The 21,221-nt window shown below is 53.6% G+C and overlaps 1 protein-coding gene across 1 annotated transcript in view; it reads left to right on the forward strand.

Annotated features, from left to right (window-relative positions):
* LOC115899956 (IQ motif and SEC7 domain-containing protein 3-like) overlaps window positions 1-21,221 on the forward strand; it is a 40,214-nt gene that overhangs the window by 1,851 nt on the left and 17,142 nt on the right. Inside the window, exons 2-5 of the mRNA XM_030938930.1 lie at window positions 111-272; window positions 16,019-16,141; window positions 16,519-16,685; window positions 20,906-21,045. Coding sequence (XP_030794790.1) covers window positions 111-272; window positions 16,019-16,141; window positions 16,519-16,685; window positions 20,906-21,045 — 592 coding nt within the window. The remainder of the gene's footprint in view (window positions 1-110; window positions 273-16,018; window positions 16,142-16,518; window positions 16,686-20,905; window positions 21,046-21,221) is intronic.

Here is a 21,221-nt window from a genome sequence, read left to right on the forward strand (position 1 = left end):
GGAACCTCTGGGCACTTCTATGGGTGGAAGACAGGGAGGAAAGAGTCATGGGTGGCTTCAGCTCACTCTCTACTGCTTCTCCCCACTCTCCCCACTCTCCCCACCTCCAGAAACCCGGACAAGGGCATCCAGTTCCTGATCTCCCGCGGCTTCATCCCGGACACCCCCATTGGTGTGGCCCATTTCCTCCTCCAGCGAAAGGGCCTCAGCCGCCAGATGATTGGAGAGTTCCTGGGCAACAGCAAGAAGCAGTTCAACCGCGACGTGCTGGAGTGAGTACCCGGCGCTCTGGGCTCCCCCAACTCCGTCCCACACCCCACCTGCCCGGGCTCTCTCCGTGAGCTCCTTGGTGAAATCCTCACTCCAGTTCTGACAGCTTCCAGCTTCCAGATTGTCCACAGGAACCAGTATCCCCTCTTTAGCCCATCACCCCAGTGAGCCAGAGCCCTGTCTCCCGTCAGAGTCATTGATTGAGTTCGCTCCAGGCCCGGCTCCATTTGAGGCACCAGGGATACAGAAATGGTCCAAAGAGACAAGAAGCCCTTTCTGTCTGCCACCGTCCAGGGCAGGAGAAACCAGGAAAAGGAAAGGGCTTGTGTCAGCTCTGGGGTTCATCTCTACCCAGTGACAAGCCCCTCGGCCCCCCTCCCCCAGGACCCACCCATTCTCCAAGGTTCATTTTCATATCGCTGGAGGCAAAAATGGGAGGCAGAAAGAAGAAGGGGTTAGACTGAGGGTTTTAGAGCAAGAAAATACTACAATTCCATAAAGATAAGTCAACCAACAAAATCATGACCAAAGAAAAACTGTTTAAAACCAAAGAAAATGGTTTTAAAGTCTAGTCGCAGGGTGGCGACCCCAAGGGTGCTGCCTTTGCCCCCGCTCAGCCTTGATAGTGTGGACAGGCAAGAGTCTCCTCACACTCACACCTCGTCCAGGATGGCAGGGGGGGCTGGCGCTCCTCTGAGGCTGAGGGCAGGGCCTTGCAGCTGCTCCTTCCCTGGGCATCGGCTCCAGCCCCTGCCATGCCCCCCTGCTCTTTCTGGCTTCCACTAGTCCCCTAGGTTGGCCTCCTTCTTGAAGGTCACCATTCTTAGGGACCCTCCCCCATTTCTCTCTCCTCTTTCTCCTTGGGGACAGTCAGCAGACGTGTCTCCCCGGAGGCCCTGGGAGGAGCCATCCCTTTGTACTGGCCCCTGGAGCAGCAAGGGACTGCCAGAGAGGGTTTGGACGCTGAGGGAGTCACCCACCCAGTGGTCAGCATCCCTGGAGTGGGAGTTCGGAGATTTAGCTTCTATTTATGGAGCTGTCTTGGTGCTGTGTGCCCACGTGGAGAAGCCCCTGTCCTCTGGGCCTGCGTTTCCCTGCCTGCAGAGTGGTGCTGGGTTGTAAGGGCTGGATCCATTGCCCTCTGAAATCCCTGTCACATTTCTAAATCCACTGATGTGGTGGTTATCTGACTGAGCTCAATGAGTGATGGCTGGGATCCGCTCAGGGACCTTGAAATCCCTGCACGGCCCTCAGCTGGGCAGAACTGAGCTCCTGCCTCTGACTCTTGGTGACTTTTGACAATGTATCATCCCTCCTGGAGCTGCTGGTGGAGACCCTCTGCGGGCCTCAAAGAGGAAAGAGAGCCAATGCTAGGCAGTGTCTCCCTGTCACCTCCTTTCTCTTCTCCCTCAGGCTTCCCTTCCCCTCCCCAGCACTGCTGTGGGGGCCCATGGAGGTGATACTGGGATCCAGGATACACCTAGGTTGCAGAAGGGGAAAGATGGCATTTCCCCACACCCTTCCTTTTCTGTGTCCCCCAGTCGGCTCAGCTCTCTGGCTTTCATGCACTGTTGTCCCAGTCCATTCCTCCCCAAGCCAGGGTGAGGTGCTGGCCCCGTCACCCCAGGAACCCCTCCTGTGTGTCTCTGCTCCGGGGGCAGGAGTGACTCTGCTTCACCCGCAGGCCCTGACTGTTGTCTGTTTTCTTCTGTCTTTCCCAGTCTCCATGTGGCCTGCGCCCTAAATTCTAACCTGCGAGGCCCACATTGATCTGGAGTGCGGGGAACGCAGTGTTTTCCTGCAGCCCAGGTGGTGCTGAGCGGCACAGTGAAAACTAATTGCCCTCCTCCCTGCAAGACTGGGTGTATGGGCTGTGGGCTGGAGGCCTGGAGCAGTGGCTGCAGCCTGTGTTGAGGACAGGAGCCGGGCTGGGGGCTAGGCTAACCCCCTTAGGCAGGGATCAGGCTCGGGATGGGTAGGGGCCAGACTCCTGCCTTGGTACACTCTTCCAGTGAGAAGAGGCAGGGTGGTGAGATCGGAGAAATAGCTGGACCCAGGCTCTGCTCCTCTGTGCTGTGTGGCTTTGACAGGTCACCTCTCTGGGCCTCGGTGTCCTCATCTGTAAAACGAGAGGGTTGGGCAATGTGCAAAGGTTTCTCCAAGTCCTGAGACTCCACCGCCTTTCCCATCGCTTAGTGCATTGGTACACTTAGTGCCCTAAACACTGGGGCATGCTTTGTCATCCTGCCAGAGCAGCCCGCAGGCCCCAGGGCAGTGCTGGAGTGCCAGGGCTCATGGGGGAATGAGTTGGCCATTTATTATTCATTCAACAAACATCAAGCACTTATTTATTGTGTGTTGAGAATGGGGCCACGCTGGGCACCCGTGTGTGTGTGTGTGTGTGTGTGTGTGTGTGTGTGTGTGAAGAAGTGTGGCTCACAGTCTCAGGGAACTTACAGACCTAGGTGTGGATGGGGAGAGGTGAGAAGGAGGAGCATGAAAAGAGAGTGAGAAGACCAAGGGGCCTCCAGCCAGAACCCTGGCTTGGGCCGGGTTGAGTGCAGAGCTGAGCCCCGATGTGCCCTGATGAAAGCCGCAAGGCCCTGGCATGCTGACTCAGTGCCACAGAAAGGAGCCCCTCCCTAAAGTCCATAGGTCACCGACTGCCTCGCTTCTCTCTGAGGTGGAGAGGACCCTCTCCTGCAAAGGGCAGGGAGAAGATGGAGAAGCAGGAAGTGGCAGGCACTAGCAGCGGAGGTGGGCGCTGGAGTCTCTGCATTTCCCTGCCACTCTGGCCAGCCAGTCTGAATTTCAGAATCACTGTCTCTTCCTTACTCCCGCCAGAGAAAACACACACATTAGCCAAGTCACCAGGTGCCATTTTGCCCAGGCCTGGAAGGCTTCATTGGGATTCTGTGCAGCAACCCTGTCCCCGCCTGGTGACATTTAGCAAGTGGCATTCGTTCTGTACAAAGCTGTTTGCTGAATAAAAGGATATAAATCACCCATCCCCTTGGAGACTAAAACAGCCCAAACCACAGCACTCTCCCAAGCAGCAGCCGATGAGAAAGCCTCTCAGAGGGGAAGGGTGCGCTTCCCAACTCTCAGGCCTGCCTGCGGGGAAAGGAAGAGGAGGGAGGGAGCAGCTGCCACCTCGGCTGCTGGTCTGTCTGAGCATCATGAATGCTGTGACATTTGCTTTCAGAATTTGGCCCTCAGCGCTCTTGGAAGCTGACATCTCCATCCTTTTGTGTCTTATTTCCACAGAAGACACATTCCAAGAAGGAATGTATTCTTCCCAGGCCTCATCAGGTGATAAGAATAGAAGCCATTCTGAGCTCAAAGAGCCACACCCACTCCAGTGTCTACCTGCGAAGGTTTTGCGTTTGGTTTTTTTGAGACAGAGATTTGCTCTGTTGCCCAGGCTGGAGTGCGGTGGTGCAATCATGGTTCACTGCAGCCTTAAACTCCTAGGCTCAAGAGAACCTCCCACCGCGGCCTCCTGAATAGCTGGCACCACTGGCATGTGCCACCACACCTGGCTAATTTTTTAATATTTTTGTAGCAATGCGGGTCTCACTATGTTGCCCAGGCTGGTCTCAAACTCCCAGCCTCACACAATGCTCCCACCTCAGCCTCCCAAAATGCTGGGATTACTGGCATGAGCCACTACATCCAGCCTGTTTGTTTTTAAAGGAGAAATCAGCCTCAGTTTCCTCATTAGTAAAATGCTGGTAAGAGTACCTGTCTCAAGTGAATTAAATGTTTTCAATGTCCATGAAGTGCCTGACGCTTAGTAAGTTGTCTGTAAATGTTAGCTCTTTCTTTTCTTTCTTTTTTTATTAGAGACAGGATCTCTCTTTGTCACCAGGGCTACTGGGCAGTGGGATGATCAAAGCTCACTGCAGCTTGAACTCCTGGGCCCAAGTGCTCCTCCTGCCTCAGCCTCCTGAGTAGCTGGGACAACAGGCTAAATGTTAGCTATTTCATTATTATCTTTCCTGCTTGAAAGCACAGACATTAGAACACCCCCTCCCCGCCGTCCCCTTCCCCACGCACAAGGAACCCTCAAACGTGACTCAAACTCAGGGCTACTAGGCAGACAATGAGAACTTGCTGGAACTTCCTGGGCTTTGCTGGGAAGGGGGTCAGGCCAGTCCGGGGAGCAGCCTGCAGCCTGAGGAAGCCCGGTGCAGAAGCTGAGAGTCGTGCGGTGGCAGGCCAGCAGCGGGAGCCAGACAGCAGCCAGGGTTAGGGTCCTCTAGGGCTGGAAGCCTCTCCCTCTCCGTTTTCACATGGCTGGGGAATTTGGCTCTGCTCTATTTCCTTTCTGAAATGTCCGCTTCAGCAGGTTTGAAGGCCAGTGGATGGGGAATGTTCCATGCTGGCTGTGAGCGGCCTCTTTCTGGCCTGGATGATTTTTCTGGTGTGAATCCCATGTACATGGAGAGCACTGGTGTCTACCATCTCCATGAAATGCAGGAAGGCAGCTTCTGGGGTGAGCTGCCGGAAGAAAGCTTCCTGCGTGTTCTTCCCTCCACTGTATCTGTTCCATCCTTTGTTAAATTCCAGGACATGTCAGGGTTTGCCGTTTGGGTCAGATTTCATTATTTTATTTCCATGGAAATATGTTGGCCAGAGTATAACAGATTTGTTCTTCTTAGAGGACATTTAGAAATGAAGACACATTGTCTGTCACATTCAACAGTCTGGAAGGCTCTGGCCTTTCGTTGCTAGGAAGAAATCATTTGAGAACATTCTGCCCACACTGCTGTGTGTAATCTCAGTTACCTTATTCCTGAGGAATTCCTATGAGGAAGGGGAGAGCAGGCCCAGGCGGACCTTACGTGTCTGGAGGAGATAAAAAGAGGCCCAGGCAAGCATTGTGGCTCACGCCTGTGGTCCCAGCACTTTGGGAGGTCAAGGCATCAGAATCACTTGAACCTAGGAGGTTAGGGCTACTGTGAACTGTTAGGGCACCGCCGCACTCCAGCCTGGGCAAAAGAGACCTCATCTCTACAAAAAAAAATTTTTTAATAGCCAGGTGTGATGGCGGGCACCTGTGGTCCCAGCTACTCGGGAGGCCAAGGCAGGGGAATCGCTTGAGCCCGAGATGGAAGCTGCAGTGAGTTGTGACTGTGCCACTGCACTCTAGCCTGGAAGCCTGGACAACAGAGTGGGAGCCTGTCTCAAAAAAGAAGAGAGAGAGAAAGAGAGAAAGAGAGAGAGAAGAGGAGAGAGGAGGGAGGGAGGGAGAGAGGAGGGAGGGAGGGAGAGAGGAGGGAGGGAGGGGAGAGGAGGGAGGGAGGGAGAGAGGAGGGAGGGAGGGAGAGGGAGGGAGGGCGAGAGAGGAGGGAGGGAGGAGAGAGGAGAGGGAGGGAGAGAGGAGGGAGGGAGGGAGAGAGGAGGGAGGGAGGGAGAGAGGGGGAGGGAGGGAGAGGGAGGGAGGGAGGGAGAGGGGGAGGGAGGGAGAGGGAGGGAGAGAGGAGGAGGAGGGAGGGAGAGAGGAGGGAGGGAGGGAGAGAGGAGGGAGGGAGGGGGGGGAGAGAGGAGGAGGGAGGGAGGGGGGAGGAGGGAGGGAGGGAGGGAGGAGGGAGGGAGGGAGGGGAAAAAGGAGAGAGAGGAGAGAGAGAGAGAGACCAGTGCAGGAATAGAAGATTTAGGGTCATTCCACTGCTTTGAAAATGGTACACTGCTAGCACCAGAAGGGTGGCAGGAGAACATCTTCAAAAGTGGTGTCTTTGGGGTTATGGCCTTGACCCTAACCTCTCCACTCTTTCCTGCCCCACTCCCCACCATGGATAGACAAGGGATTCTCCTGAACAGTCAACGGTTGTGAGAGTTTAAGACCTATTTACTTCTGTAGCTGGAGATCTTGGGACCTTCAGTCCAGGATTGAGACTCCCTTTGGCCTAGCCACTTTGGCATTTAAATTGGACTTTCATATAAAAATGGACCTACCTGCCACCCAGTCCTTCCCTGACTGCTCAGGCCTTTGCTCTGGAGGACTTAGTCTCCTCTGTGTGACAGCTGTGACTGCAACAGGCCACTCCGATGCGGGCCTTCTTTTTTTTTTTTGAGACGGAGTCTCGCTCTGTGGCCCAGGCTGGAGTGCAGTGGCGCGATCTCGGCTCACTGCAAGCTCCGCCTCCCGGGTTCCCGCCATTCTCCTGCCTCAGCCTCCCGAGTAGCTGGGACTACAGGCGCCCGCCACCTCGCCCGGCTAGTTTTTGTATTTTTAGTAGAGACGGGGTTTCACCGTGTTAGCCAGGACGGTCTCGATCTCCTGAACCTAGTGATCCGCCCGTCTCGGCCTCCCAAAAGTGCTGGGGATTACAGGCTTGAGCCACTGCGTCCGGCCAACGGGGCCTCCAGGAGGGGCTTCCCGGGGGTGTCCGTTGTCTCCAGGAGGGCTGTTGTGACCAAGCAGGCCATGAAATATAATGCGGCTCACATGTGGTGTGCCACGGTGCTGTTCTGAGAGCCTTACGTGTAGATTAACCTCATTCCATCTTCCCAGCGACTCTGGGAGGAAGCGCAGCTATCTGTACTAAACAAAGGCACTGAGGAACAGAGAGGTTAGGGAACTTGCCCACAGTCACAGAGCTAATCAGTGGCTGCGGTCTGAGGCCGGGCACAGCGACTCCATCCCCTGATGCCCTTAGCCCTGCACCATCCAGCCGCTGTGCGTCATTCCGAGACCCATGTGGTTCGGTTGCTTTTACAGTCCTGTCAGTCCCCCGCCGCGAATCATGACACTGAAGACCCCTTAGGACACTCAGCTGGTCCAGCCCTCTCATTCACCCTGGCAGGAAACTGAGGCCCTGGGGAAAGAAACACACTAGTTCTCCTGGCCAGCAGCAGAGAAAACTGAACAAAATCAGATACTATCCCACCTCTTGCCTTGGCATTATTCGCTCTGCCCCTATTTGCTATGCCCTGATCCTCTCGATTTGGGAAGAAAGCAGAGCTGAGAAGCTGATTTGCAAGTCTCAAGAGGTTCTGAGCCAGATTTAGCTTCCTCTGTCTGGTGTTATGGTATCTTAAAGGGCCCATGGATGGCTGTCTAATGATACAATTCCCAGGCAGAATTAGTTGGTGGGGCAGGGAGGGTCCTGTCCACTGACCGCCGGGGTCAGCCCACACCTAGTGAAAATGAAAATGCAGTTAAGCCCTGTTTATACCAGGAACTTCACACCACTGCCTCTTTTTAACACTCGTAACAACCCTGCGTAGGGGTTAGATACTATCAGTGTTGTCTCCATTCTCGAGGTGAGGAGATGAGCCACCAGGAGGCTACATGACTTGAAGTAACCAGCTCCGTGGCCTTCTCTTATTCCACCCACTGCTATTGGCATAGAGCAGTGCTTCTAAACGGGTGTGGTCCCTGGACCAGCAGCATCAGCTTCACGTGGAAGCTTGTTAGCAATGCAAACTCTCAGTTCCCGCCTCCAGGCCCACTGAATCACCACTCTGGGCTTGGGGCCCAGCACTCCGTGCACTAATAAACCCACCAGGCAACTCCAATGCATGCCTCAGTTTGAGATCCACCAGCAAACACGATGCTGCTGAGTCCAGCAGAGGAGGAAAAATCAGCTCAGGGATTCTAAATTGTAAGGGTAGTTTGAACTTAGTTCTTTGGTACCTGAGTCTCAAGGTGTGAGTGGCAGCCAGTCCTGCCCAGGCCCCTCCAAAGAGAGTTCTTCGTCCCCATGACATCACCAGGAACACTGGCAGGTCCTGCATCGTTTCCTCCTCTTCTGTTTTCTTAGCCACGTTGCACTTTTCCAAAGCGCCTTGGCCTTTGTTGAGCATGTTATGAGTTCTGACGAACAAAGAACTCTCTGGAGGAGGGGGCCTTTTTCATTGGATTGTGGAAGCCAAGAACTGCCAAATAAAGCCAGGGTTTCTACATTCCGTGGCAATAGGTGGTTTAGTTTTCCTTCCTAATCCTGAAACCTGGGCTTGGTCTCAGCCAGGAGCACAAGCTCACACACTTTCTCTCAGGCCAGATCTTTGCCGTCTCTTCCAGCCAATTAAAAACCCCTGCTGCTACCCATTACCTATTTTCAGCTCCCAACCAGTTCCTTTGTCTGCCAGACACTGTCTTGCTATCACTAAAAAAAAAGAAGGTTGAGATGATGAACTTCATTTTGATCACGGCGTGTAGGACGCTTCATTTCCCGACAACACAAACTGATTTCCACGCACAGATCAATGTTAACAAGCAATTTTATGCAAGATTGTACCTGTTTCTACAGATACAGAGAACATCCATCCTTTTTCCCCAAACCCTTGTGAGGTATTTGCTGCAGACCCTGCAGAAGCTCACAGGAAGGAGGGGGAAGCCTGAGCAAAACCGGTACCACTCGTGATCCACACGCCAGTCAGCGGCACCTCCTGAGACAGGTCCAGTCATGCTTGGCTGGAAGCAGTCTAATCGGTGCCCATTTGCTCCAGTTCTCATCACTCACCTGCATGTGCAGGGGGAAGAAGAAGAGGGGGTCTGTGCCTGCCACACTGCCTCATTGCCTGGAGTCTGGAATCCTCGGGGCCATTTGCAAGTCCATCACAGGTCTCAGTGTCAGCTCCGGATAATCTTGGCAGCAAAGCAGGCTGAGTAACCCTGGGCTGTTGGGTAGAACTTCCAAAGGCACAAGCCACTGAGGCTCCTTATCCAGCTGCCAGCATGCTCGAGGTCATTCCTGGTCATCTCTCTCTCATTCATTCATCCCACAAAACAGTGATTGGGTGCCCATACACCAGGGAGGCAGAGATTAAAAGAACTGCCCTGTCTTGAAGGAGCCTGTAGCCTCGTGGAGAAGACAGGCAGGCAAATGTTATGACACAGGGAGATACACGCAATGGTGAACAGAAGGTGGGTTCCGGGGACAACAGAGGTCAGGGAAGACTCCTAGAGAGGATGAGAGCTAAACAGAGACCTGCAGGGTTGGGGCTGGGTGGCAGGAAGAAAAACAGCATGCACCAAAAGGGGAGCATGAGAGCCAGGCTGCAGGAGGGGACCACGCTGGGGAAGGGGCGAGAGAAGCTGGAAGCAGACAGGGCCTTCTTTGCTTTGCTAAGGAACTTGGGTTTCACACTAGGAATGTGGGAAGCCCTGGAAGAAATGTGAGCAGGGGCATGAGCCACGGTACCAAATGAGCAGCCTAGGATGGCTCTGAAGACGGTTTGGAGGCAGGGAGACTGGTGAGGAGGCTGCTGCTGTTCACAGCCATGGTGAGAAAGGATGAAGCCCTAAACTGCGGCTGTGGGCATGGGGAGGGGAGAAGTGGCAGAGCCCAGGACCGTGGAGAAGCAGCAAGGCCATGGCCGGTGTGGGAGGGAGCCAGGCGGCCAGCGCACAGCCAGTGGTCTCCGAGCTGATGAGAATTCAGAATATGCATGTGCTTCAGGCCCCCTGTGTTGGTGCTCCATCTACCAAATAAACATGTATAGATTTTCAGTTTCAGGGGCAGGGAGATGCTGGATTCAGGGACATTGCATCTGAAGAATCTATCAAACTAGACATTGTCAAATATTTACTCAAGCAAGTTAAACTGTTAGCTATCTAGGGCCACTAGAATGGGGGCAGCCACCGGGACAGTGGTTGTTGAGAGGGGGTGGGGCCCAGTTTCAGGTCAGTGAGGAGGGGCAGCTGCAATGGATGAGCGGCACCTCTGGAGGGAGGAGTCCACCTGGGAGGGTGGGTGATGGAAGCCAAGAAGACAGTGTTTCCAGAAGGGAGCAATTAACCAGGTCGATGCTGCCAAGAGGCTGGGATGAGGACAGAGAGAGGCCGTTGGACGTGGCCACGTAGCAGCCAGCAGTGGCCGTGAGAAGGGAAGTGTTCATGGGATCCTGGGATTGGATGCTTGAGTGGAGCAGGTTGAAGAGTGAATGGAGATGAGGAGGTGGAGGCAGCAAAGAGGACAGAAAAGAGGCAGTGACTAGAGAGCAATGAGGGCTCAAGGCAGGGTTTTAATTTGTAAGACGAAAAAGACAAGCTTCTGAGCATGATTCAGTGGAGTGGGGGCATGGTGGCTTATCTGAAAGAACACCTCAAACTTCACGTGCCCCAGGCTGAAGACCCCGTCTCTCCTCCAGCATGTGTCTGCACCGAGATGCACTCACACTGGAGAACGGAACCTCCAGGCCCCTGGGTGCTCCGGCCAGAGCTCCAGGATGCACTAGGGATGCCTCTCTTCCCACACTTCCCACATTCCCTGCATCTCGAGTCCCCTCTGTCCTTCCTCTAAGATGCAGCGAGATCGTTCATCCAGTTTGTTTCCCCTGCTCCTGCGTTAGCCCCAGCCCCATTATCTCCAGCTTGGACCTCCGCAGTAGCATCCTACCTGGGCCCCTGCTTCTGTCTTCTTTCCTGCCCCGCTGCCATTCCTTTTCTCCCCAAGAGCCAGAGAAATCTTAGAACAAACAGGACCCTGTCACTCCTCTGGTCACACCCTCTATTATGTCCCAGTACATTCAGGATAAACCCCCAAATCCTTCTCATGACTCACAAAGCTGACGGATCGAGCCCTGCCTGCCTGCCAGCCCCACAGTCACCATCCTCCCTGTTACTGTCTGCATTGTAACCTTGTGGACCCTGCCTAGGTCCTTGAAAGCTCCTCCCCGCCACGAGCCTTTGCATATGCTTCCTCCCTTAGCCCACCTAAAGCTCTCCCCTCTCTCCTTCGGCCACCTCCTACTCATCTTTCAGGTCTCAGCTTAAATGCCATGTCCCCAAAGAGGCCTTTCCAGACATACAATATGAAATATATCTCCTTTGTCTTCTCCTGGAACCCTGTCGTTTCCCTACGTAGAACTTGTCATGACTATAAGTAAAGAATTATTTTTGATTCCGTATTTAATGCCTGTCTCTCCCACCAAGACAGACTGTGTTGCTTGTCACTTACACCAGCTCCTTAGCACAACCTTGCACACGGGAGCCATTCAGTGTGTGTTGCTGAAAGAGCCAGCCAGCCACTGCCACGGGGCGCAAAAGGCACCAGAAAGGGGAAGGCAGAAGGTCAGGGATACGGGCCCCTGCTGTGCCCAGGCCAGCTCTGAACCTGCAGGGTGACCACAAGAGCCCCTGTGCTGACTGCCCACGCATGCACCAATAGGCACACCTGGTTAACTGTGTCCACGTGTTTCCCCTTGGCCTCTCACAGGTCCCCACCAAGCCATTTGGGTAAGATCACAGCCCCTAGGAAGACATACATTAGTGCCAGCCACTGAGCAGCAGAGAGCCAGGGAGGGGTGGGGGAGAGGAGGGCACAGGGGGCCACCTGCCCCAGGAGATGTCAGCAAGGAATGAGATGTGTGCAGTCCTCCTGCAGGGCTGGCTCTCTTGTGTACTTCAGTCTCATATGTAATTTTAAAAATTGGAATAATGGTTCATATTGCCCAAGCTTGAGAAGATGAAGTCATTGCACACGTAGTGAAGCACTTAGAGCCATATTCAGTACAGAGAGCTCGGAGGGAGCTCCCGCACTGGAGGAAGGGACCTCCCTGCCACGCCGTGCACACACAGGAGTGAAGAGAAGGGAGCCCAGTGGGGCAGGGAGAGGCCTCTTCCTAGCTGTGGGAGCATGGGGCAAGCCCTACACGGCCTTAGTTTTGTCTTCTGTAAAATGGGGAGATGATACACCAGAAAAGACCACCCGAGAATAGGAGGTGCTCTTTACCTTAAAGATGACCGATGAGGAGAGAAGACTCCGGGCCACCCTGGGTGGAGGCTGCAGGATGGATTTGGTAAACTGCCCACACTCAGCTCTCCAAGAGGATTCCAGGGCAGCACAGAAGGCTGGAAAGTGGGGATTAGGAGTGCTGGTAGACGCTGCAAAAGAAGAGAAGCAACAGGGCAGAGAGTGAGAGAAGGGGAGGGAGAAAAAGAGGGCACGGCGCAGGCAGAAGCTTATGCTCAGGGAGTGAAGAGGAGGCTCATGCTGGAGAGGGCCAAGGTTGATGGGTGCTTCCGGGGGACGGGGACTCTGGAATGAGTAGGGCTTATGGCAGACAGCACAGTCCCACCCCCAGCCACCTTCCCCAGGATGACACAGGCCCTACCAGAAAGGCAAACAGTGACCAGTGATTCCCCCGGAGGATGGCGGGGACGAAGCCACCAGCCAGCCGGAAGTGCTGCTGTGGTCGTCTGCCCCCTGCTGTTGGGAGCATCTGCTTCAGAGATGGCCGGTGCCTCTGGGTCCCTGTCCTGAGAGGCTACCTGGTCCAACCCCCAACTCTCCAGTGAGGAAGTGGCCTCCTCAGGCAGGAGGGTAGAGTGTCCCACCACTCAGCAGTGCTTCCTCCCTTTCGGCGGGGGCTTCACAGCCAGAAAATGTCATTTTTTCCCCCAGGGTCTGGGAAACCCAGAATAGCACCTGTTCATGAAACACAGACACCCAGTGGTGGTAAATGCAGGGAGGAGAGGAAGGCAGGATGGCCAGTGCACAGCCAGGGGAAGAACTAAATCTGTTCATGCCTCCATCCACCCCTCCCTCACCACCCGCACTGCAAAAGCAGCCCCGATATCCAGGTGGGGACACATGCCCCTGACTGCTGCCCGGTGACCTGTGAGTTGCTGGATTCACACTTTAAAAGCCACAACGAGGCTTACCCTTGCACTCAGCTCAGCCTTTGGTTTCACAATTTAGGAACAACCTGGAGATCTTGCAGAGAATGCTGATTCCCAGGCCTTGCCCCCAAATATTCTAATTTGCTGGGTCTGGGGTGGGGTCTGGCGAGCTGCATTTTAACTCTTATGACTCTGCTGTGGGGTCCTGAGAACACACACTGGAAGATGTTGGATGAGAGGCCCCTCCAGCTCCACAGCCCACGTGACCACCCCTGCAACCCTCCCCGCTCTGAGGCCCACAAGGGGTGTATTCAACTCCCATTATGGGGGCCGACCTTTCAACTTGGCTGCTTCTCCCATCCCAGTCCTTGGCTCTCAGGCTCTCGGCTCACTACCGGGGCTTTTAGCAGCAGCCCTGAGCGAGTGAGCAGCTGCTTGTCACCTGAGTGAAGGGCTGGAAACTAGGCCATCGTGCTTGGCTGGGCAGATCCCACCCTCACCAGCTGCTCCCACCGCCTCCTACGGAAGCCTGCCCCCATGGTGCCCTGGGCCTCCCGGCACCCCCACCATTGCAGGGTGAGACCTGGTCCACAGCTCTGGGGCAGAAGGCACTCAGAGAGAGGCTCTTGGAGGAACATGGATGTGGGAAGCCAGGTGCCAGGACCTCAGGGTTCAGAAACAGGGAAGGGGCGGGGTACATGACAGATGGGGGCAAGTCCTGGGGAGCAGCAGGATGCCACTCAGAGAGACCAAGGGCCTCTTCCTTGGCCTCACAAGAGTCAATGCCCTGGGCTGAGAGGGTGGGATGTGGTCGCTCCACGCCACCCCCACCAGTCTGTGGCGCACTTCACATCTTCATCTCTACCAGTCTTTTTCTGTCTTTTCCTCTTCCCCTCCTGTCCCTTTCTCTCCTCGTGTCTCTCTGTCTTTCCCCCTTCCTCCCTCTGTCTCTGTTTTTCACTTGTTCTTTGTCTCACTCTCTGGTCTTGCTCCCTTTCTGGGATCTCTCTCCTGCCTTTTCCTCCTTGCCTGTCCCTCTCTCTCTCTCCTTTCTCTCTCTGTCTGTCTAATTAGACTTTCCTTGACCTTCACTGCCCTACTCCATCTCTCTGGCCCAAACACTCTGACTCCCTTGATGTGTGACCACACTGGTTCACCTCCTCCAGGCTCTGTCTCTGTACCCATCGGACCACAGCCTCTTGGTCACTAGCCCTGGACAGTGTCACTGTGTGGCTCCGTTGTGCCCAGTTGCTGACTCCTGATGGGCTGGGCTATGGGAACACACAGATGTGTCTGCATAGGGCCTTTGGTGCTCACATACGGCTGCAGAGGGTACAGGGTGGAGGTGAGGAGGGTCACTGGGAAATCAGAGTAGCCTCTCACCTGGCTGGCCCTGGAGGCCCCTGTTCCCCAGCCGGCACCTCAACCTCAAATGCCTTGATCCTGGTGCTGCCGATTCTCACCCTTGGGCAAGATGCTGGCCTCCACCCTAGCCCCAGCCTCACCTGCCCACCGTCCCGGCCAGCAAGCCTGAGAGGAGCGGGCTTTGACCAAGCCAAGGACAACTCACAGCCTGAAGATGGCCATAGGCCCTGCCTTTGGGAGGGAGGGGAAAGGAACGAGGAGGAGAGACTCCCAGCTCCCTCTCGGCACCCCCTCCCTTTCTAAGAGCCTTCAGTGATGTGCTTTCCTCCCTGTTCTCCCCAGAAAACTGTGGGAGAGGCACAGTCCATGGACCACCAGGTCCTGACCACCACCACTGTTGGCGTCGCCCCTTGTTTTCTCCTAAAAACTGACAGCAGAGTTGGGGGTCTCCAAGTCTTCTGGGCAGTGGGCACAGAATGGAAGCTGAGGTCATGGAGGAAGTAGGTCCTGCTCAGAGCTCATGTCACCATCACATGGCCACTCAGCAGGCGTTTTCTGTGCCCTGATGTGCTGGGCAGGCAGGCCAGAGGACCATGGGAACAGAGAGGGACTGCTTGCCGGCAGTGGGCAGTGTTGGGGCAGTGTGCAGGGGCTGTGCCATAGCCGGTGGGAGGAGACTGGGGTGAGTGGGTGTAGAGTGGGCAAACGTCAGCTCCAAGAGTCCAATCTAACATGCTTGGTCTGCTTCTCCCAAAGGGAAAGCAATGCCCAGGGGACATTGGGTCCTCTGCTTTGCCAGGCCTGGACTCCTGCCTCACTGCACATGGCCCTGGGGACAGAGCACCCCAAAGGAGGGTGAGGCAGGATGAGGGGGCTGGGAGGGTTCGGCCTCAGACCCTGCAGTGCAGAGTCCCCTGGATGGGGCTAGACCAGAGGAAGGCGCCTGCTTAGCTGGGAGAACTGGCATGTGACCGCCCACACACACACACACACACACTGAAGCTCGGGATGTTCAGAGGCAAACCTCCCAGGGTTGGAGGCAGCATTTCAGAGGGAGCAAGGCCCTTGGGGAGCAGGGACTCCAGCCTCCTCCCCTTTCAGAAGGTCACACAGAGGCCCCAGGAGTGAGTGGGCGAGCCAGAGTCACACCAAGTTCGCAGGAGAGCCAGGACCAGAATCTGGCCTGCGTGTCACGCTGTCCCCTCACGTTAAGCGCATTTGTCATTTACTCTTAAGAGGCCATGCCTCCCACGACAGTCTCCCCTGAGGGCTGGGGCAGTTGGAAGGAACTGGGCTGCAGAAAGCCCCAGGGGCTTGAGGGGCTCTGCTCCTTACTGCTCAGCCTACAGCAGAAGGGACCCAAGGGAGGACTCAGCCACCTCAAGACCCAAATGAGAAAGTGAAATTTAAACCTGGGAGAAACACAGGCTCCTAGCAGTTCTCTGATGAAAGAACAGAATAAATGTGTTTACTGTATTATTTGTGTTGAAAGCTTTGCTGGGGATAATCTGAGGCTAAGAAGGAAGGAATTGGGATTTGGAGTCGGAAGATCCAAATTCAGCCTCCCTCCACCCCTGTGTCCTGGGCCACCAAAGCCTCTCCTGGCCTCAGGGTTTGGGCTCTGAAAGGGCTACTGTGGGAGATGGGAGGAGATGGTCCTCTTGGGGCATTAAAGGGAGAACCCCGGGGGTGAGTAGCCTGAGGGGCCCTGCACCCGTCCTGGCTGGGAAGGAAGGCCAGCGGAAATGGGTGTTGGAGGGTGCTTAGGGGGCCGCCTGACCTCACACCCTCCCTGCCCGCCCTCAGCTGCGTGGTGGACGAGATGGACTTCTCCAGCATGGAGCTGGACGAGGCCCTGCGCAAGTTCCAGGCACACATCCGTGTGCAAGGAGAGGCCCAGAAGGTGGAGCGGCTCATCGAGGCCTTCAGGTAAGGCCATTTCCCAGCTCCACTCCCCAACAGACCCCAGGTTGGGGAAGCCGGGCTGCTGTGAGCCTGGGAGACAGGAGATGCTATCAGGAGGGTTGGACATTGGGCCAGAAACGCCCCTTCTGGTGTGGGCAGGATAGGCTGGGGAGAACGAAGTGAAGGAAAGAAAAGGGACCGACCCCTTGAGCTCCCCAGAGTAGAAAGGTGGGGCATTTGGGGGTGTGGGGAAGAAGACCAGGGTATGGGACAGATGGTGGTCTCCCTGGACCTAAAGCCTTTGGAGAGTTGGGATACCCCCTGGACACCCCCTCCTTTGTTGGGCCTGGGGGAGGGTGAGCGGGGGCTCAGTGTCCGCTCTGCATCGGACCCGCCCACAGCCAGCGCTACTGCATGTGCAATCCCGAAGTGGTGCAGCAGTTCCACAACCCCGACACCATCTTCATCCTGGCCTTCGCCATCATCCTGCTCAACACTGACATGTACAGCCCCAACATCAAGCCTGACCGGAAGATGATGCTGGAGGACTTCATCAGAAACCTTCGAGGTGAGGAGGTGGGCACCGGGGCAGGAGGGGTAAGGCCATGGCTCAGGCCCGGTCTGTGCAGTGTGCACTCTGTGAGTCTGAGCCCCTATCACAGATCGTCACCTGCTCTCTGGGCCTGGTCACCCATAGCAAGCTGGGAACATTACTTGTGTGCCAGGCGGCTGGGGAGTTTCCAAGAGCCACCGCCACTGCAAAGCAGCAAGCACCCTTGGGCAGTGCCTCTAGCCCTCCATGGAACGTGGTTGGCCTCTAGGCCCGTGACACCAGAGTTGCTGGCTCAAGTGGTGCCAGCCCTTCCCCTCCACAACTTAGGAAGGAGCCAGGAACAGGGCCTTCAGGTCCTGGGTCCATTCAAGTCAGCCTTGCAGATAACTTTATGGCACCAGCCAGCAAATCCTCTCATCGACGCAGTGCGCTGTCTGGCAGGGAGCAAACCAGGATTGGCAGACTATGACGTGTGCTCAACTGATTTTTTTTTTTTTTTTTTAGCCTTTAAAAGAATCAAAGTTATACATCCACATAATTTAATAAAGTCAAATAATCCTACAAGGCTTATCACAGAAAAAAATTAGTCCCTGCCCCTCTCACCACTCACCTTCTCCAGAGGCAACCACTTTTGACATTTTTAGCTCTTTGCGTTTCTTCTGTATCGATAAACTGCATGCTTATGCTTCTCTGTTTTTTTCTATCACTTTTTTTAACTGGCATAAAGCCCAGACTGTGAATGTGTGCGCCTGAAATTTGATGAATGTGTATGTTCGTGTGCATTTATGCCATCACACCCAGATCCTGATCTGGATCATTTTCACCTGCCCAGAATGTTCTCTCCTGTCCCATCCCAGTCAATATCTTTGCCCAAGAGTAACAACTATTCTGCCTTTTATCACCATTGACGAGTCCTGCCAGTCCTTCAACTTCATCTAAATAGGGCTACACAGTATTTATACTTTGGTATCTCGTTTCTTTTATACACTGCTCCTTGCTAATTATTACTTCTGTCACCCAGGCTGGAGTGCAGTGGTGCAATCTCAGCTCACTGCAACCTCCACCTCCCAGGTTCAAGCAATTCTTGTCCCTCAGCCTCCCAAGTAGCTTGGATTACAGGCGTGCACCACCACACCCAGCTAATTTTTATATTTTTAGAACAGACGAGGTTTCACCATGTTGACCAGGCTTTTTTTGAACTCCCTACCTCAGGTGATCCACCTGCCTCAGCCTCCCAAAGTGCTGGGATTACAGACATGAGCCACCACACCTGGCCTTGTTAATTATTTTATTTTAAGCATTATCTATTAATTCCCCATTATAGAATGTAAGGATTTAGCCCTCTTTCATCCACCTTCCCCGACCCATCCCATTCATGTCAGCGCTCATGTTGTTAAGGCTCTGCACACACACTCCAAAGCTGAGTCCGCAAGTGAGTGCAGAATGATTGCAATTCCCTTCTATCTCTACTTTCCTTGGAGTTAATGCTTCTCTTTCCATTTGCTTAATTCTCTGAGGACCTCCCCTGATTCAGCCCCAGTTTCCCACCCTACGTGTCAAGCTCCTCTCCATACATCCAGACCTGGGAGGTAGTGCAGGAGCGTCATCTTGGGGAGCCTCTGGACAGTGGCCGGGCCAGGGCACAGCCAGCATCCTGAGCCCTCCTTCCCTTGCTCTCATGGTAGATTCCTAGTTCCTGCATGTCAGAGCTTGCTCATTTTTACTTTACTTCCAGAGAAAAGGCCATTTTTGAGAACTTGCATTTCTGAATGTATCTTTTTCTGTCTTTGACCTTGGTTGGGAGTTTGGCTGGGGATAGAATTCCCGCCTCAAAACACGCCAATCGGGATTTCAAAGGCATTGCTCCATTGTCTTTTAGCTGCCAGTGCTGCTCTGCCCTCCCAGCTGCTGGCCTTTTGTCTGTTACTCTTTCTCTCTCTCTCTCTGAAAGCTTGCAGGTTCTTCTGTCTGCCCTTCGTGTTCTGGATTTTCACGATGATGTGCCTTGCTACAGTTCTTCTTTCATCTCTCATGCCCAGGGCTGGATTGGTCCTTTCCATCTAGAAACTCATGTCCTCCAGTCATGAAAAGTTTTCTTAAATGTTGTATTTGATCATTTCTGCCCTCCGATTTCTCTGGACTCTCTATTTCTTGAACTCCTGTTATTCTGTTGGTAGATCTCCTAGTCTGATTCTCTAATTTTTATAGTTTTCTACCTGCCATCTTTGTGTACTTCATTGACTTTCTGGAAAATGTCCCTCAGTGCCATCTTTCATGTTTCCTACCAAGTTGTTCATTCCTGCTGTCATATTTTTCATTCTCAATAGCTCTTTTTTGTCCTCTCAATGTTCCTCTTTTATAACATTTTATTCTCACTTTGTAGATCCAATATCTTCTCCCATCTCTGTGAAGATATTAATATTGGTTTGTTTGTTTGAGTTTCTCCCTGCTTGCCTCTATTTCTTCTGGATTTCTTTTTCTGTTTTTCCCCATATTTCTTTCTCTTTCCTGGTATAGACTTTCCAAATACAGTTGATGAAATCTGGTTGTTCATTCATATTTAAAGTGAGACACCAGAAAGCTGGTGAGTAACTCTGTGAACACAGGTGGGGGCTGCTGGCTGGTGGGCTTTCTTGTAGGGTGATTTAGTTAAGCCATTTCATTGGGAGACCCGCCACTGCAGTATCTGGAGACATTTTTTTTCTTGTTCTGCCTGATACCCAGAAGATAAATGTCCAATCTGTTACCCAGAATGTATGATTCTGGCTGCCAGAGTTCTGAGATCTTTAAGTGGGAAGTGGGGTTGAGGGTTAATATACAGATATCAACTTCATCCCCCACTTTTCAGCAGAGTCCCACCCTTGGCTGGGTGTGGGGTCCCTCAGCCCAGAGTTCTAGAGAATGGTCTCCCAGTCTTCTGCTGGAGTGAGGAGGGGACAGGGAAGCGCAGCAGCTTTCTAACCCATTTGCAACCTGTTTTCCTATTTCCAGCCCACCTTCACCTTCGCTTTTAGGGGTTGCTGTTACACCAGCTCTAAGCCGTTTGGTGGCTGTGTGGTGTTTGAGCGGCTTCTAGCCTCTCTGCTGGTCTAGGTTTCAGCTTTCCCAGGTTTGCTAAATCCATCCACTTAGTTATCCACTTTGCAGGTCCTGGGATGCCTGTGCCTTTGTTCCTGTTCTGTCTTTGTGGGTTTATGCTTTTCTACAAGATTCCTTTCTCCTGAGTATTCAGAAGCAGCAGAGGCATGCAGCCTGCCACCTTGAACTGGAGGCATCCATATACTCAGCCTTTCTCCTTGCTTTTTCTTACCCACAGCCTGATTTCCTTCAGGCTCCTTGGCTGCTGCATGGCTCATTTGCCTGACTTTAAGAACCAAGATCAGATGTGGAAGAAGCCAGAACAGGCAGGGAGCGGTGCATAGAAGGCATGGTGTCCTTTCAGTAGCTGGGAACACTCCTTTGAGAGATGCTTGCCAAAGTTGCTTTATTTTTAATTTTTCCATCATAAAAGCAGCACATAGTCATTAAAGAAAGATTTGGAAATAGTAGAAAGAAGATATTTTAATTGCCTGTTTCTCCAAAAGAAATGTGTTTGCTTTTTGGCATATTTCCTGCCAGTGTTTTTTTGTTGCCTGAGTTTTATCATTACTATAAAGCAGGAGGTGGAACAGGGGTGTCCTCGCATGCATTGCTATTGGGTCTGCCTGCTCCCCCACTGCTCCCAGTGAGGGAGGAATCCCTTCAAAGACTAAGCCCTCAACTCCATGCTTCCCACTGGAGGGGAGGGGAGAACCCAGGAGGAGGAAGATCCAAAAGAGAATGAAACAGAACCTCCTTGTGATGCTAGAGTGGTGGGGTGGAGCTGGGGGGTGAGACAAACACAAGGAAGATGATAGCAACTGCAGAGGCACAGAGGGTTGGCAGGAACATGGAGGCTGTATTTGGCCATCGGGAAAGAGCCCTGGGAGGTGGGCGCAAAGACTGCTTGAGGAACATCAGGAGGTGAGGCAGGAAATGTGTGTTGGGGCCATATCATATCATTAGTTTTGGTGCCTGGCTAAGGAACTTGTTCTTAATTGAATGGGTATGAGGCACCAGGCATTAAAGGCATGGCAAAAATCAAGGCCACCCCCAGGGAGCTCCAGGCTGGATGGGGGTCTCTTCTGTCTGGCTCCAGCGCTCTGACACCCTCCCTCCCAACCCCACCACCACCCCTGCCCACTCCACGTTGTTAGGTGTGGACGATGGCGCTGACATCCCCAGGGAACTGGTGGTAGGCATCTATGAGAGGATACAGCAGAAGGAGCTCAAGTCCAATGAGGACCACGTCACGTACGTCACCAAGGTGGAGAAGTCCATCGTGGGCATGAAGACAGTGAGTGTCCACAAGCCACCTACCTTCCGTCTTCTTTCCTTCCTTCCTTCCTGGCATCTCTTCCCATTCTCCTCCTTAGCTTTCCAAAACACTTTTTTCGTATTCATTCACATAATAGTTATGGAGTAGCTACTGTGTGCCAGACACTGCATCTCTTTTTTTTTTTTTTTTCTTGC

The sequence above is a fragment of the Rhinopithecus roxellana genome, chromosome 10 (genome assembly GCF_007565055.1).
Source record: "Rhinopithecus roxellana isolate Shanxi Qingling chromosome 10, ASM756505v1, whole genome shotgun sequence".
NCBI lineage: Eukaryota > Metazoa > Chordata > Mammalia > Primates > Cercopithecidae > Rhinopithecus > Rhinopithecus roxellana.